The sequence below is a fragment of the Labrus mixtus genome, chromosome 21 (genome assembly GCF_963584025.1).
Source record: "Labrus mixtus chromosome 21, fLabMix1.1, whole genome shotgun sequence".
Classification (NCBI taxonomy): Eukaryota; Metazoa; Chordata; class Actinopteri; order Labriformes; family Labridae; genus Labrus; species Labrus mixtus.
The window spans coordinates 1,671,953-1,689,583 of NC_083632.1; the positions used below are offsets into that span (position 1 = coordinate 1,671,953).

The following is a 17,631-nucleotide window of genomic DNA, read 5'->3' on the forward strand; positions in this document are numbered from 1 at the left end:
AATAAAAAAAACGAGATGCTGTATACAGTTTATTTATCTGCACAGATATTTAACAGATCCAGGGTGTAGGAGCCATGAAGTGTATTTTAACCTCTGTTGGTTATCTGTTTGAAACAGAACAATATCATAAAGTGTGTTCCAGGTGAGACCGGTTTGGGGGGAAACCCTCCTTGTCCTAAACGTGTGTTGCAGCAAACTCACATTTACAGCCTGAGCTCGTTTTTGGATGCTGCGACCTGCAGAATTATTACACACCAACAGGGGGAGCCAAAACGTCACCACACAGATTCTCTCATCATGATGTTTAAAACAAACTCAACACAACGTTTGTACAGCAGAGAGAAAATAATAAGACATCTCCTCGATCATTTCATTGGGAATAAGGAAGTGATATATGATATTTAATGAGCCTCCCTCTGGAGAATGAGACCGCTCCTGTGTCTACCTCTGTGTTGCTTCTTCCCTGTTTCACTTCCTGTATGTAATCAAGTGTGAGTGGGATTTTTCACTCCAAAGCACAAACATTATGGCCGAGTTTCTTCTGGACATTAAGAAGGTTTGTTCTCTAACCTATTTTGTTTTTGCAATTTATAACCAAATACACAAAAAAGGTGAACTACATATTTCTGTGATTCTGACCCTAGCACCAGACCTCCCACTCAGGAAGTCAGACAGGAAGGAAGTGGCTTTCTTTTAAAATATAAATCACACTTCAGTAGGAAGTCAATGAAGTTGTTCGACTATGATGAAAATGATTTTTATGAAATGAAAAAGCAGCTCACAGCTTCTACTAATGCAGTTAAACTCAATGCTGCAGAATGAATACAAAGAAGACTTTATTCTGTGAATGTGGAAATCTTAGATGATCACAACTTGATAAACAGGATACGAACGCTCAAATAAAACATGTGCATGTTACAGAAAAATGTTTTTTTTAATATGTGTGTGCATGAGTTGGTGATGTCATCATTTTAGGTCTCTAGATTTTTATTTTAAAGGATTATTTTTGGTCTTTTTAAGTCTTTATTTTTAGAGACAGGACAGTTGATAGAGTCAGAGTGAGAGGGAGAGAGATAGAGAGAGATAGAGGGAGAGAGAGAGGGGAGGAGAGAGTGAGAGAGGGAGAGAGAGAGAGATAGAGGGAGAGTGATAGAGAGAGATAGAGGGAGAGAGAGAGAGGGGAGGAGAGAGAGTGAGAGAGAGAGTGAGAGAGGGGAGGAGAGAGAGGGGGAGAGAGAGATAGAGGGAGAGAGTGAGAGAGAGAGAGAGAGAGTGAGAGAGGGGAGGAGAGAGAGAGGGAGATAGAGGGAGAGAGAGAGAGGGGAGGAGAGAGAGTGAGAGAGAGAGAGAGAGAGAGAGAGAGAGGGGAGGAGAGAGAGAGGGAGATAGAGAGAGAGGGAGAGAGAGAGTGAGAGTGGGAGAGAGAGAGTGAGAGAGGGGAGGAGAGAGAGAGGGAGAGAGAGATAGATGGAGAGAGTGAGAGAGAGAGTGAGAGAGATAGAGAGAGAGTGAGTGAGTGAGAGAGGGAGCGAGAGTGAGAGAGGGAGAGAGAGAGAGAGAGGGAGAGAGATAGAGAGAGGGAGAGAGAGAGAGAGAGGGAGAGAGAGAATAGAGAGAGAGGGAGAGAGAGATAGAGGGAGCGAGTGAGAGAGTGAGAGAGAGAGTGAGAGAGATAGGGAGAGAGAGAGAGAGAGGGAGAGAGGGAGAGAGAGGGAGAGAGAGTGAGAGAGAGAGTGAGTGAGTGAGAGAGGGAGAGAGAGTGAGAGAGAGAGAGAGAGAGAGAGAGGGAGAGAGTGAGAGAGCGAGTGAGTTAGAGAGGGAGAGAGTGAGAGGGAAAGAGAGTGAGAGAGAGAGGAAGAGAGAGAGAGTGAGTGAGAGAGATAGAGAGAGAGAGAGAGAGAGGGGACTGAACACTGGACACTAACCGCTAGACTACCAGGGTCACAGGTTTCCAGAGTTGAATTGCAAGAAGACTTCACTTTCTTCTAAGGGGCTTAAAGCAGAATAGGTTTTCCTGTTTCAACACAATAACTCACCTGAACACATAAATACCTTTAAATGTGGCTTCCTGAAGACTTCCCTGAGAGTGAAATGCTCCTACTTTAAAGTGTGGATCAGTAACATGCTGCTAACCAGCAGGACATTAAGTAACAACAGAGGCTGCAAGATAAGAGAGACAATGTTCTTTCTCTGCTCGGAGAATCCACAAACACGTCGCTGATACGGGCCAGAAATGAAACGCAAACCATCATTGTTTTAACAGCTTCTATCTCCTCTCTGCGTTTATAACAGCGCATAGTTTTTAATCTCAACTGGTGTCGCAGTGCACGCCTTCTCATGGCCTTCTTCTTTGTGTTTCATCTTTTAAAAGAGAGAGAGTAACTGTGTCTGTGTGTTTGAGTTTATGACAGGTGACGGGGTTATTATGAGCTTTAGTCGTAAAAAGAACTTCCTGTTGGCGAGCTGCAGGCTGATGGAGTGTGTGTCTTTGGGTTGAGAAGGTGTGAAGAGGGACACCCTGGTTAAGGCAAATTACCTGTGTGTGTGTGTGTGTGTGTGTGTGTGTGTGTGTGTGTGTGTGTGTGTGTGTGTGTGTTCGTTCCAGTGCATACAGAGGACAGGCTGTGACGTGTGACTGAGTCTCTGTGTTAATGAATCATCTCCTTCTTATCTTCAGCATCATTTACGCTCCATCAGGAACAAACAGCATCACACTGTGACGACTCGCTCAATGTATTCTCTAACTTTAAAACAAAGGCTCGCCCTCCACACACACACCGCCCTCTGAGGACTGACACACGCCACGCTTTGTGTGTGTGTGTGTGTGTGTGTGTGTGTGTGTGTGTGTGTGATTTGTTCTTGCTGCCCCTTTTTTTAAAGATGTATTTTATTTTACGTCCACTCCTCAATTACAGCGGATAGAGGAGGAAACTAGGGAGAGAGAGAGAGTGGAGACTGACATGCGGGAAAGGAGCCACATCAGCTTTTATTCAAAACCGGAGTACAGCCTCCGTACATGGGGTGCAGGCACTAACCACTGAGTCACCAGCGCCCCACTTTTGTGTTTTTAGAACAGGTCAGGAGATGGAGAGAGATTATTCCTGAAACTTCCTGAAACTCTCTTTTGGACGAAGACGTTATTTGTTGAGATTGTAATTTATTTCTTTATCTGAGGTAAGGTTTAAAGAGCCGATATAAGTGTCAAAATCTTCAGCAAGGAGCGAATAAACATATTTACACAAATGTTGAACTATTCTTTTAATACAGAATACACATAAAAAGCAATAAACATCTCTTAAACATTAGAGTCGGTCGGTTTTCTTTCTTTAACCACATCAAACCAGACGGCCTCATCAAATGTTTCTTTAAAAAAACTCTGCAGCATTTTTTCTTGTGGAGCATATCGTCATATAAAACATATATCTGAGGTGATTGGAGGTTTACTCCTGGACTTTGCTTTTCCAGATCACCAGAAAAACCAGTATGGGGATGATGCTCACAGGGATGAGCGTGAGGATGATCACCAGCCCCTGAGGAGCGTCCACCAGCAGGAGCTCCTCGTTGGAACAGTTCTGGAAGTAGAACGAGTGGATCTGGATGAAGAAGTCCTGGATGTTTGGGTTCGGGTAATAACAGCCTAAGATGTTGGAGAGATTCTCCAGGCATATAGTCATGTTGTTGTACGGCCTGCAACAGAAGGAGAGAGAGAGACATGTGGATGATGAACACAGCGGGGGGAATTATTCTACTGTTTGATAATAGTTTCAATCATTATTGGTAGTTTCTAACACAATCAAGCATTTCAATGCATTTGCTGCTTTTACCTGTTATCCTGTTAGTTTAAGATTCGGACAAGACCACATGATTCATATATTTATTTATCGAGGGAAAGTAATTGCAGAATAAGTCATTTGTTCCATCCCCTTGAAACCGTGCTTAGGTGTGTTCTAGAAATGATCAGAGTTTGAGGGTTTGGCTGATGTTTACACCACATTTTCACTCGACATAAAGAAGGTGAAACACCAGGGATGCATACAAAAATATAAGCAAATAAAAACAATGTAAAAATTAAAGTACAGGCGCACTGGTAGCCTACTGGTTAGTGTGCGTGCCCCATGTACGGAGGCCATAGTCCTCCAAGCGTGCAAATCTGACCTCTGGATCCTTTCCTGCATGTCGTTCCCCACTCCCTCTCTCCCTGCTTTCTGACTCTATCCACTTTCCTATCTCTAACTCTTTCTATTTGAACCTGATTTACTCCGACGCTTTAGAGGATCACAATCAGCACGCAGCTGCCCGACTTGGTGATGGATATTTCCCAATACGCTCACAATGGTGATGGAGACGGACTAAGAATGTGTTTGTTTGTACTTTCTGGCTTCTCTGTGTTTATGTCTAAAGCCTGACGGTCCCAGAGTGAGAAATTAAAAATAAAAAGCCTAAAAACAAAATCCTTGAGTGGATAATTTCTTTAAATAATGTCAAGATGATTTCATCTATTGAGTGCATTTGTTTATTGTTTAAGTATTCAGTTATATTTTTTTCTGAAACCACATCAGACACAAAGCAAAATATTCTTACACCTCCAAAACCATGTCGGGTGAGGATTCATTCCCTGATTAACCTACTTCAGTCAAAGAGCCATGATGTCGTCTTTCAGTTAAAATGACAAACCTTTCACTACAGGCAAATCAATCAATCAATCAATCAACTTTTATTTGTATAGCGTCAACTCATAACAAGTGTTATCTCGAGACACTTTACAAGAAGCAGGTAAAATACCTTACTCATTGTCTGTTAACATTACAAAAGAGCAGGTAAAAAGACCTTACTCATTTTTATGTTACAAAAAGCAGGTAAAAGACCTTACTTATTGCTATGTTACAAAGATCCGGCCTATCCATGCCGTAAATGAAACATGATTCAGTAATACTCATTTATATACTTATTTAGTCAGACTTTGGATTAACATTCAGTCGTAAATTGTGTTTAACTTTCCCCCCTTTTATTATCATTATGTTATTATTATTTTTGTAGACATGACAAATATGTTTGTAATGCAAATGAGCCAAATCTTTGGTTTCAGTATTTTTTATTTTATTTTTTAATAAAAAAAGAATAAAATATATTGTATGGATTTGTTTTTATGTCTTAAATAGAATTTAAGGATTAATGTTAACACAAAATCTATTTTAGTAGTAACCGTTTTAATATTTATGTCTTAAAATGAGGGAAACAGCGCCCCCTGTGATTTAAAGGCTGTGGTTGTGGAGAAAAGGGGTACTGCACTCTGGGAGTTGGGCTAATCATGTCAGTTAAGTGAAAGTCAGGTTACATTAATTTGATATATTTAACTGTTATGTATCGTTTTTACGCCAAAGCGACTCTAATAAGAAACAGAAGAAGATCCTCTAAAGTAACCTCAAACCAATTAGTCTCAGTTTATCCGTCAAATAAAAGGATTAAAGTTAGTTAGTCAGTCGGGGGAGCTAGCTAGCGCTTTTACACTGTTGCTATGACAACTAGCTAACGTCAATGTTAGCTGGCTAGCGAAGAAAGGAGGAATATCGGATTTTGACCACTTAACCCTTACGAGGGAAAAAGAAAATGGCCTAAACAACAAAAAACGTGAGTTAAATACAACTTTTGTGTTTCTGTGTTGGCTTGCTGGCTGGTTTTGCTCAGGATAAGCTCATTTTGTAATGTCCCGCAGCTAACTGTTGATTTAATACTTATACTATGTTGATGATGATTTACATTTGATGCTTTTTTACACAACATGTTTCTGTGCATCTGGGTGGAGTGAGGCTGGTATGAAAGTGCTACTAACTATATTTGCAAGACCAGGGGTGTCCAAAGTGCGGCCCGAGGGCCATTTGCGGCCCTTGAGGGGATTTTTTGCGGCCCGTGACTTCAAATGAAGAATCAGAAGATTTTGAGGTCTTGATTAAGATCGGCACATTATCTTATTTTTCTTTTTCATGTTAACAAGGGCTGAACAATATTCCTAAAATAGAAAATGTTCAGTAACATGTTGTTGTTTTTTTTTTTTTTTTTTTAAATCTACAGCTTTTACTATTTTCCACATTATTTTGTAGACTATGAAAAAAAACGTATGTAAAGTTTTTACAAACTAGCGGACTGTTGTTTAACCATTTAATGACCTGAGCTAAATGCAGAAAGCTTTTCCAAAAACATGAACCACCAGGCTTGATTCTGAGAATAAAACAAATAAAGTAGAACGAAGAAATCAAAATATTTGATTTCCTTTTATTAAAGGGTTTCTTTAGCGAGCCTTTTGATTCTGATCTACAAAGCCTTACTATTTTTAAAACTATATTTAATAAAAAAACAACCTGTGGCCCGGGAGCGTTTCTAACATGACAATTTTGGCACGCAAGAAAAAAAGTTTGGACACCCCTGAGCTAGACAGTCAAAGAAGGACAGAGTTGTAAAAATGTGGAGTTTCCCCTATTTTTAATCTGAACCTTGAGAACACACTTGACAAAAACATTGTGATTTTTTCTTATAAGTTGTGGTCGTGGCCCATAAGAAACTCTGGAGGAGAGAAGTCCTCTACTTCAAACTTAATTTCTGTCAAGAATCGTTGCCTCTCGATGCTGTATGATGTTGCGGCTGATGGTAACAGCAAGAAGGTTTAGTTACCCTTTGAAGAGAACTCATTACTTCTTGAATAATAATCATAATCTGGCTTGGTGCTTGTTGCATGATGAGACGGTTCTTTTGTTTTTGGTACTTTTGATTAATTTAATTATGATATTAATACTTTGGATGTGCAAAGTATTTTTTCTTAAATGTAGGACTTGTAACAATATTGCTGCACTGAAGTTTTGCTACTCATGTTTGGGTGAAGGATCCCACTACTTCTTTTACCACCAGTCAGCATTTCAGATACATGGTGTAGACTCTGTAAGTCGTGGGTTTGATACATGCATTGATGCTTTTGGAGTTTGGACTTGTGTTTTTATTGTATTCAGTACTTTACTGTCTTTCTCACAAGCTTTGTAGTACCTTGTGTTATCTTGTACAGAACATATAAGAACGGTAACATGTAAGTCACATTTTCATAAATTTGCATTTTTTTATGTCAACATTATGACTGCAACTAACAAACAATATGTCATCTAAATCAGGTTAATATTGGTAATGATCATATTAAACTAATATGATTCAGATCAGCATAGACATTTCTTACTGCGTGTAAAAGACACACGGATACAGAAGCAATGTGTGTCTATAAAGTTATGACAGAGAAATACTGTGTAGCCCGTTCTCAAAATTGTATTTCCAAAGCTATTCAATCATACTGAGAGAAAATTTAAGTTTGTTGAATCAAAAAAAGTTATGAAATGAGAGAAAAAGAAACAAATCAGGAAAATAAGAAAATAAAATTCTGTAGATTGTTAGTCTTACGTGAGTATATTGTTCAGGACACACCAGTTTTCTCTGCTGATCGACATCATGTCCCTGTGAAAAACGTCTCCACAGTAGATGTGACTGTACTGTAGCAGGTCCGGATGGCAACGTTTGCCTGGAAGTCCAGTCCCCTGGTTTTGAAAGTCCTCTGCAAAGGCAGGAAAAAATACTTTTAAGGAACAGGAATTAAAGTCTAATCCCCGCTCTGCGCGCTGGGGTCTGTCAGAGCCGAGGGGGATCAGAGGGACACAGATTTCAAACTGCATTCTTTCAAACTGCAGTTTTCTAAATGCCATTTACAGCAGTGTCCGATAAATAACCCCCCCCCCCCCCCTGAAATTTATTTTGAATCCGTTCAACATGTTTTCATGTTTAAAACACCGAAGGGAAAGTAGATTGCTGAGACCTTATCATGTAGTAACGTTGACAGTGTTTAAGCCCTAAGCAGGTAATTAACTTCAGGAAATATAAAGGAACTGATAAGGACGACAGTTTCCTCTCAGATACCAGTGTTTCCCCTACCATTTATATATATATATTTTTTGGATTTATTTTTGGGCTTTTTGTGCCTTTTTTATTGTAGATATAGGATAGTGGATAGAGTCGGAAATCAGGGGAAGAAGTCATTTAGGATACCTTTCCGATAGAAAAGGACAGCTGTCATTAAAAGTAACGCATGAACACCAAGATTCCATCAAGTGTTTGTGTCGGTGTGTGTCCACCCCCACCCCCCCAAAGCTGTAAACCTAGGGGAAACACTGGATACTCACCATTGTCCTCCGTGATGAATGTAGAAGTGTTGTTCAGAAGCTCATCCTCAATCCTATGCTGCTCATCTTTGTTGAACTTGGATGTCAAATTTTCAGGCTTCGAAGTACCTGCAGACAAATATTCATATTCATTATTTTGACCTTATTGTCCATGTCCGTTTACGCTCACTAACATTGCTGCCATGTTCAACCTTAGCATTAATACCAATCAGAGTAGTAGATCAAATATCCCAATTATCTTGTTTATTGTTTCAGCAATTTTTTATTGGCAAATGGTGAATCATGTCAGCTTCCCAGTCAATGCTCACACAGGTCACCATGTGGTGGACACTGAAGCTTCAGTGTTTATCCAGCTCTGCATGGGTCTGTAAACCTTTCTGTGTTCTAACCTCTCTCCATTTTTCAAAAGCATCTCCAATATTGATCCTAGTTTGAGCACGTTTCTGCTCGTGGAGATTATTAGAAACATGCAGAGGCTTTTTAGGTCGGGTACAATCACTTCTATCTGAACCACTTCTCTTGACCGCTTCCATCGTTGCAACACCTGTTGACTTGATAACTGCTCTCATATCTGGCAAACCAAGGGGTGTCCAAAACGGCCGTGTGGTGGGGTACCTTAAAAGCGCCTACCTTCTCTGGTCCAAACAAATCCAGAGCATTCAGGAGCAGAATCTAAAGTTAGAAGGAGGACATACTGGCTGCTGCATTGTTGTCAGAGAAGCCAGCACTTCAACATGTTCAACAGCATGTTTCCTTAATGATCATATAGTAAGGTCACTTTATCATTTCACTCACTACACATCTCACTGATTGATCCTTTAACCAATGATTTATTGTAGTTTATAAACTGCTGAATAATGCTGTTCATTAAAAAATGAAAACACAAGATATACAACAAGAATCTCTTACTGTAAACGGCGGTAGTCGTGATGAATGTTTGGTTCCCCTGAACGCTGCTCAGCTCTGTCACGTTGACTGATTGTGACTCCACAACACCTGTAGGCACAGATTCAGTACATTTATTTAACCTCACATGAACAAGTTGGGCACTTTTAAAAGACTCTCACAGCAGCAGTTTGTCAGCTAAGATTATAATGCTCTGTTTCCTTCATCAGCCCCACACACAGGAGAACAATGGACACTTATGTCCAAACCCAGAAACATGCACCAAACCCAGCAAACAGGAAATTCTTAAGAGAGTTAAACATCATTAACCTGACGTGTTTAAATAAAACCTTGATGTCGAATTAAAACAGAGTTAAAAGTGAGACACATACCGAGGATGAGAGCAGGGACGAGCATGTTCAGGATCATGATGCAGAGCGAGGAGGGGATCAGCAGTAACCTCCGAGGCCGCCAGCTGACCTGAGGTGCCATTATGAGGCTGAAGATCTGAGAGCTGAGTGTGTGAAGGAGCAAGCCCATCCCTCTTTATCTCTGCACTGATGACTGTGTGTGTGTGTGTGTGTGTGTGTGTGTGTGTGTGTGTGTGTGTGTGTGTGTGTGTGTGTGAGTGTGAGTGTTTTTGTGTTCCTGTGATGCTAAATGTGCCTCGTAAACAAACTGGTTGATAGAAACTAGGATAAGTTTAATAGAAGAGTTTTTCTTGTTAAAACCAAACAAGAAGGAAAAAAGGAGGGACGAATAAAAACACTCTTAAAGTGATACTAACACGTTGTCTAACATAACTGGAACACACACTATACGGCTTTGAACAAAGACCTTTTGCAGCGTGTTTCAGCCGTTGCATATGTTTCATGAGTTTGCATTTGCTTTTGAATGTGGAGCGTTTCAGCAGTTGCCGAGCGTTTGACCCCTACTGGCCACCTTGAATATATAATTGTGAATATCTTTAAGTAGTTTGATAAAAGCCTTGAGTCTTGCTCATCAATCCTATGCAGACTTTTTTATTTTATTAGTTCATCTTTTTTGTTTGGGGGATCTCTGCTCGTGTGATTTAATTCAAAAAGTAATTATTTTAAATTAAATATCAATTAATTCCATATTCGCCATGGTGCTGCCTGAATACTCACTGCAGCCACAAACGTGGTGTAATCAGGCACTGAAAATAGGGCCATAAATGCAACCAGTATATATATTTTTTTAAAAGCTAGCAGCTTTTTTAGGGATCAACAACCCACCACCAAACACACACACATAAAAAATGTTTTACATATTTGATCCATTTAAAGATTTAAACTCAACCTGAAGGATTAGTCGCTTTGATCATCACACATCTGAATGTTTATTAATGGACAACTTCCATTTTAATCAAAGAGACGAACTACGACTCCATGTTTCATTTGGGGAATCTGAACTGTAATGACTAAACACAGGGAAGTGCTGGATCCCCTCACTTACTCATGAGGATCTCGTAACATAAACATATGATCACACACATGATACTACAGGGATATATCTTCCTTTCTAAGAGGGACTGTCCTGACATGGCTGGTGGAATGGGCAAAGGGACAGGAGGCAGCGTGGTGGAGTTTCCTGCTCCTCCTCAGATAGTTAGTGAAAACACTCTTAAGGGATTTCCTCCGTCGTTTAGAAGCAGCCCGGACAGAGACAGGGTGGAATCAGGAAGCTGGTGCAGCATGAAAGATAACCAAAAACGTCTTAACATTTAACAAAGCTGAATCACAGAAAGCTCGGATGTCTTTGTAAAGGGTATATGGTGAAACCCCCCCTCCTCCCCCCCCCCCCCCCCCAAGTAGTACTGTGTGCCTCTTACACACGTACTACTAAGTGTAAAAAGCAACAGCTTCCTGTGCTTTGTGGTTGTCAGCGTGCAGGATGTCTGAGCTTTCAGTAATGGCTTCAGTCTGAACCTCGGCTCGCTCAGGCAGGAAACTGTTCTGGCATTTGGGGCTCTGCTGCATGTTGAAGGAGGTTTATGGACGTTTTTTTGGAATTTAGCTTTCGGAAAAGCAAATCAAAGCTTTTGTGTGAAACTTAATAATAAACCACACACAATATATGACGGATAGAAGATTAAGAACTAAAATACAGGATTGACAACTTATACATCCCCGTTACATATAAAAAAAAACCTTCGATTCAATCATTGGTTTTGTAGATGCTTTAATAATTGTTGTGTAATTTGCAAAACAACATTGTTTATAACATCAGAACAAATTCAGTTTCTTTGTATGAAGATTTTCTTTAAAACAGCATGCTAAAGTAGTGCCATTATGTTTTTATTAAAATGAAAAATCAAAAGAAAATAGTGCCATAATCTCTGTGTAAAGATTCAGATTATTTATTGTCCTTCAGATTTAAAGGAGCAGTATGTAACTCTGACACATAGTGTTCAAAATGGGTACGGCAGTCCAAATTACGTTGCAAAAAAAAAAAAAAGTTTCATCTGAGGATCTTTCAAAAATTAAGCCAATCAAAGGAAGTTTTTTTCTGCATGTTTCATCCTACAGACACACATTCAAAGTATAAGTTCAGAACTTCTCTGCATTATGATGCCTTTGGTTATCTGACATATCTGATGATTCAGAGTTTGTGAAACTCAAGCAGAAATGTTCGACTTTGTTTTTGGTCTGATCACACACAGCTGAAGTTACAGTCATAAAAGTGACAACTGGGTCATTATTTATAGCGTGCAAGCAATCATGAGTAATAACTGTACCTGAAAGCATATATCTTCAAATCTCTAAGATCATGTTCCTTTTTTTATTTTGAAACTTATTTTATCTGATACATTCCCACACATCAAACAAACCACGACAGACTGCAAATGTACATGAACCACCCTGAGAAAGAAGCTTTCAAACAGACGTAAAACATCTGACACTGCACTGAAAATTCAATACAACAGAAAAAAACTGAACTGTAGAATATGGAAAAAAGAAATTGCACATTAACCACCACAGTCTGTTACAGTATTTTTTTTTACTAAGGCTTGGAACCCGATGTCGGTAGTGACCAAAGTGTCATGATTTATTAATAATTACAGAAAACATTTGGTCAATTTGGCGAGAAAGTTTCCGCTCCTTCTCAGTTTGCCATTTAAAAAAACACTTTATTATTACAACATGGTTTTTATTAGACCGATAGGAAATACTTGGGGCCTATACCCATATTGAAATTGGGGAGTGAAAAAAATCAGATACCGATATATCAGCCGACATCTTTACCAGATCTATGAACTCTGCAGAGATAGATAGACCATAATTTACACATTTATTACGTTGATGCAGTTATCAAACACTTGTGAAAAAGCGCCCTCTGCTGGTGACAGAGAACTGCTAGTGTAAAACAATGAAACTCAAATCAAATGCTGTTTGACTGGTGATAAATCTAGTAATATCGGTGCATATCTACGTTAAAAATGAGCAGATTCCGATAGTCACTGGATAAGCTAGTATCGGCTGATATCATCGGCTGGCTGAATAATCGGTCAGGCTCTCGTTGCATACAGTTACACTTAACATTTGAGAACTTTAACTTCTTATATTAAATGAATAAATAAAACGTTTTAATTTCTTCATTTTGAAACAGATTTAAGGGTCAATAACTTAATCATGTAATATTATCCTCCTTATCTCATATACATGTATGCACACTGCTTAATGTAAATACTGTAAAAACTCTTTCTACCTCATGTTCTTTAACTCATCGGTTACATAATTAAATATTCTATTACCATGTTTATCTCAGAATGTTTGTACTCCTCACCACTGCACTATTGTCTCGTTTAGTCTGTACTCATTTTGTGTTTTTTGTTAATACTTTTGTACACAGAGAGCACATTTCACTGAAGTCAAATTCCTTGTGTGTGTGAGCAAAAAACCTGATTGTGATTCTGATCGTAAATGTTTGTTATCGTTACTGAAAGCAAAGATATCCAACGTTGTTATTTGAGTTTCTAATCAGACTCATCAATTGTTTTAGGCTGAAGAAGAGAGACTTTTTATAAACATATTCCTCTGAGTACTTCTCTCAACTGAGACGCACTGTCGGCAGCCCTGTGTCTCTTTTTAACCTCATATCAGCTCAGACCACAACCTGTGAAGATAAAGAGCAGCCCCTTATGTTTAAATTTTTTTTATATCTAACAAGTGTTCATGATTGTTGTAACGTCAGTGACTGAGTTGTGCTGTGAAATAAGGATCACGAGCACAGGTTTCAATTCGCCCTCCAGTGGTTTAACTGAGCAGCTGGTGTCTTGGAGTTTTCTTGATCTGAAACTGATTCTCTTTCTTTCTCCGCCCACACATACGTCCCTGCTCTCTCTATTCACACCTTCGGCCTGTTTTAGTTCAGAATCACAAATTAAGTCAGACAAAGAGAAGCTCATGAAAGATCCAAATCTGAAAACCTCCCATTATGCAAAGTTAAAAACATAACATTGTTGTGCGTTTGTAAGTAGTCATTATAAAAAGTCAGGCCTCATAACAAGATAAACAATCTTTGTAGGAGGAGATGGGAAAGATTGTTTTCTGCAGCTTAATGAAACATCGACTTGTGTTTTGACAGTTTTTATTTTTAAAATAAAATAGTTCTAGAAGTTAGAAAAGCTTCTAGCAGGAGATTTACCATTTTAGAGCGAAGAAGCTTTGATGCCAATCTCCAATTCAGGTTGAATAGTAGGTCGCACATTTCACATAAGTTTAAAGAACCACACTCACAAACATCAAATCTCATATGAACCACAGTGTTAAACACATGCTGTCAACATCTCAGCTTGTCGACCTGATAAACATTTCCCAGAAGCAAAAACAAGTTAGTCTTTTTTTTTTTTTCTCATGGTCTGGAGCCAACGTCTGATACAAACATTGTGGTTTTAATGCTCCTCATCTCTGCAGACGACATGCTTACAGGCTGACATAGGCACAGTCCCCTTTTATTTTTGCAATTAAAAACCGAATAACTTGAAATAAAGATGATAAGAAAAGGGTAACATGTCACAATAACTGAGTTTTAAACTTTCAAACAATACGAGTAAAAAATCTAACCATATCTGTTTTGATGCTATGGCAACAACAACAGAAGTCTGAGGCACCCAAAATTTACAAATTCCTTATTTTTTTAATACTAACAATTTGTAAATTGCACAAATACGTTGGCAACGGCAATGTATTTGTGCAAATTAGCCTCTAGTGTTTTCCCTCATTATCCAGTTGAACCGACTTGTGAATTTAGACAGACCTCTGCTGCTCTCGTTCTTTCTCTTGCTGGAGCTTTGGATTTAATTAACCACTGAAGAACTTTTCAATACTATCCAACATTGAAATAACAGATTGTATCGTTTACAAGTAGTATCAAAAAGTATAAAAAAAGTACCTCTGTATCAAGAATTGAAATGCAAAAGCGTTTTTGCTTTGTACATTTGTCACCCTAAAGAATGAAGGACAAACTCGCTGGCCAGCTGAAGGAGTTTTATTGTTCTCGCTGTGTTTGTGTGGTTTCTCTCCTTGTTCTCCTCCCTGTATCCTTGACCTCCAGAATAAATGTATTCTAGGTTAAGTTGCGTCTCTAAATTTCCTTTGAGCATGAATGTAAGTGTGTTGCCCTCTTTGTGTTTGCCCTGTGATTCACTGCCGACCTGTTGAACTATAGAGCTGGGTTTGTTTCTAGTTTCTTGAATCCTCAGTGAAGATGAGAATTTAGTGATGACTGATTTTAATTGAGCTGCTTTTATTGGTAGATAATGGCGTCCCACAAGGGTCTAAATTAGGCCCAGTGCAATTGATGATATGAGTAAATAATATAAATTCCTGCTCAGCATTTTAAAGTAGAATTTTATGCAGACGATGCTGTCTTAAATTATTATGATTATTTGTGATTAAATGTAAATCTTTGTAACTCAACTATAATGCTTGAACCAATAAGCCATACACTAAGTTTTTGCAACCTAAGCTAGCCTGCAATGCATGTCCAGAGACCTGCATTCGACATAACAAGAATGAACAAAATACAATCTTGGCAAGTAGAAATTAAATGATACCTCACAAGACAGATAAAAATCGGGATGATTCAAATCAGTAAAATTAAAAATACATTTGAAAAAAAATGGCAATTAAACTTTTAAACAGCAAAGGACACTATTGTATGCGGTACTCACATCTCTAACATCTGTAGATAATGAAGAGAAATGTGGACATGGTCACAGGAGGAAATCTTCTCTGTCTTTTTCTCTCGTCCTTGTATACTCATTCTAAGCAGTGGCTTCACACCTGCTTTTCAGGTAACAGAGAGAGAAAGAGAGATGTACAAAAACATTAGGACAGCTTCAGAGCTTGTGTCTCTTCAGAGGATGCTAATACATAGAACTCCTTTTTTTTTTACTGTCAATCATTCTTTTAGTTGTTTTCATTTATTCCTGTAACTTTGCAATCTAGTGAAAGTCCCTACACGTCTTTACAAAAGAAAACAAGTTTGTTTTCAAGACAGGATACAAGCTAACCAAGGTGTAGGCAGTGAACAATAAGCAATATATTACACCACAAATATTAGTCTTAACTGAAGTTTGAAACTTGGTTACAAAAGTCATGAAAATGTTTACCGTGAACCCAGAATCCCAATCCTATTGTATCGTGAGTTGAGTAATTTGTTGCATCCCTATTGGCAAGCAGTGACATGACAATTAGCTCTACAATTTGTTCAAATCTAATGACAGCTTTCTGCTAAACTCCAAAAAGACAAAATGCATTTTGTACATAATGAAGGATGAATATTGCCCTCAGTGAAAATGCCATAAATGCAGATCAGTGCGTTTAGTACACAGCACTGTACACCAAACTCCTCAGGTCAAAGCTAAAGAGTCAAAGTGATTTTCATACTGGAACAGAAATGTAGTCTCTTTATTTCTCTGATTACTCACGATGAAAGTGACCACACCAATATTTTGACTTGCACAGTATAATGAGTCAGAGGCCATCATCTATCAGGCATCAACACACTTCAGTTTTCATTGATAATGCCATGCTCTTGTGTTTCACATCCTCTCTCCAGATTCCAATCATAACACAAGATCACATAATTTATTTTTTTTCTTACCACTGTAACTTTTGCTTGGTCTTTTACCTGCTTTTTGTAACATAACAATGAGTAAGGTCTTTTTACCTGCTCTTTTGTAAAGTGTCTCGAGATAACACTTGTTATGAGTTGACGCTATACAAATAAAAATTTATTGATTGATTGATTGATTGATAACAAAACAGCTTTAAAGGTCAGGTCTGACATGTTTCTGGTGTCATGCACTGTGATTGATTTAGATGGTATTAATTCCCCCGTTTGCCTGATAGAGCTGTCACTCTACGTCATTCTGACGTTTTTCTCAGAATTCTGAGATTAAAATCAGAATTCAAAACAAAAAAAGTCAGAACCAAATAATTTTTTTTTTTTCAGTGGCCCTAATCCTCTTCCGTAGCCCACCGCTTTGGTAGATTTCAAACAGTACACTGTCATATACTAAATTCGTTCAAAGTAGATAAAAAAAAGAAAAAAGTGACAGCACTAGTGAATGATTTGTTCATAATATAGTCATCATTTGTGCAATTTAAAAAAATCTAAGTAAATAGCTTGTTAAAGCTTCCTTTAAAAATAAGGATGCTCCGTGTTTTTCTATTTCATATGAATGCAAATTGACGAGGTTTTTGGAGCGTTAGATATTTTAAGAGGTTGCTTTGTACCATTTCAGCTGTGATGAGATCGCTTCTTTTTTTGCCTTCATTTGACATTTTAAAGATGATAGCTGCTGCTCTCGAGTAATTTTAGTTTCAGTGAGATTCTCAAAATTAGTTAAGCTTGACTCGATGCAACATGAGTTCAGCAATTCAATTATGAATAAAAAAAAAAAAAACTCATTGGTAATATGTGGTGGTGTACCATCAGCACTCGTTATTTGCCGCCCTGAGGAAAATTACAAACTGATGCTCCAGAGTTAGACCTACACGGCTAGAATCATCCCCATAAAATAACCTCAAAAGATGTCAAGCAAAGGTTGTGAACTTGCGGTTTCACCAGTCAAAGGATACACCCAGGTGTTGTTCCTGCACGTGTCTGTCCAACTGTTGAACTCTGATGCTGTGAGCATGTTCTCTGCATTCTGCTCAATTTTGTCTCCTGTTGTACAAAACATATATCTTGTTTTTGTCACAGTTAAAATATTGTAGGTTGTTGGGTGTACAAAAATGTTGCTTCATATTGATTAGACTGATGAGTGTGGTTGCAGAGATGATAAGCGATAAAAATCTGTTTACTGGAAGCAACAAGATTTTGCAGACAATAACGATGCCTAAATGTTTCTAGATCAGATGTAATGCTCTGATCGGTAGCCAGGACTCAGAGTCAGATATATGAAGGCACAAGTTTAAAAAAACAACAACACGTGGGTATAGCAAGGTCAGCAAAGCACACTGGTTTCATTGGCTGGGAGGGGTTATTTTTATGAGTACCAGCTTCT

At 38.5% G+C, this 17,631-nt stretch overlaps 1 protein-coding gene across 1 annotated transcript; it reads right to left on the minus strand.

The window, feature by feature from the left end:
- Window positions 1–2,967: 2,967 nt before the first annotated feature.
- Window positions 2,968–9,598, minus strand: LOC132955555 (uncharacterized). Its single transcript, XM_061028440.1, has 5 exons — window positions 9,485–9,598; window positions 9,117–9,203; window positions 8,208–8,315; window positions 7,435–7,585; window positions 2,968–3,687 (listed from the first exon to the last, which is right to left on the minus strand). The coding sequence occupies exons 1-5, from the start codon at window positions 9,582–9,584 to the stop codon at window positions 3,441–3,443; spliced, it is 693 nt and encodes a 230-aa protein (XP_060884423.1). The 5' UTR covers window positions 9,585–9,598; the 3' UTR covers window positions 2,968–3,440.
- Between the last annotated feature and the right edge of the window lie 8,033 nt (window positions 9,599–17,631).

Bases quoted from the DNA above. Each gene is read 5' to 3' on its own strand.
- LOC132955555 (XM_061028440.1), bottom strand. From the start codon at position 9,584: ATGGCACCTCAGGTCAGCTGGCGGCCTCGGAGGTTACTGCTGATCCCC. The intron at 8,316-9,116 runs GTAAGAGATTCT...ATTTGTCTGCAG, and splicing joins CACGACTACCGCCGTTTACA to GTACTTCGAAGCCTGAAAAT. The intron at 3,688-7,434 runs GTAAGACTAACA...CTTCTGTTGCAG, and splicing joins GTCCTGAACAATATACTCAC to GCCGTACAACAACATGACTA.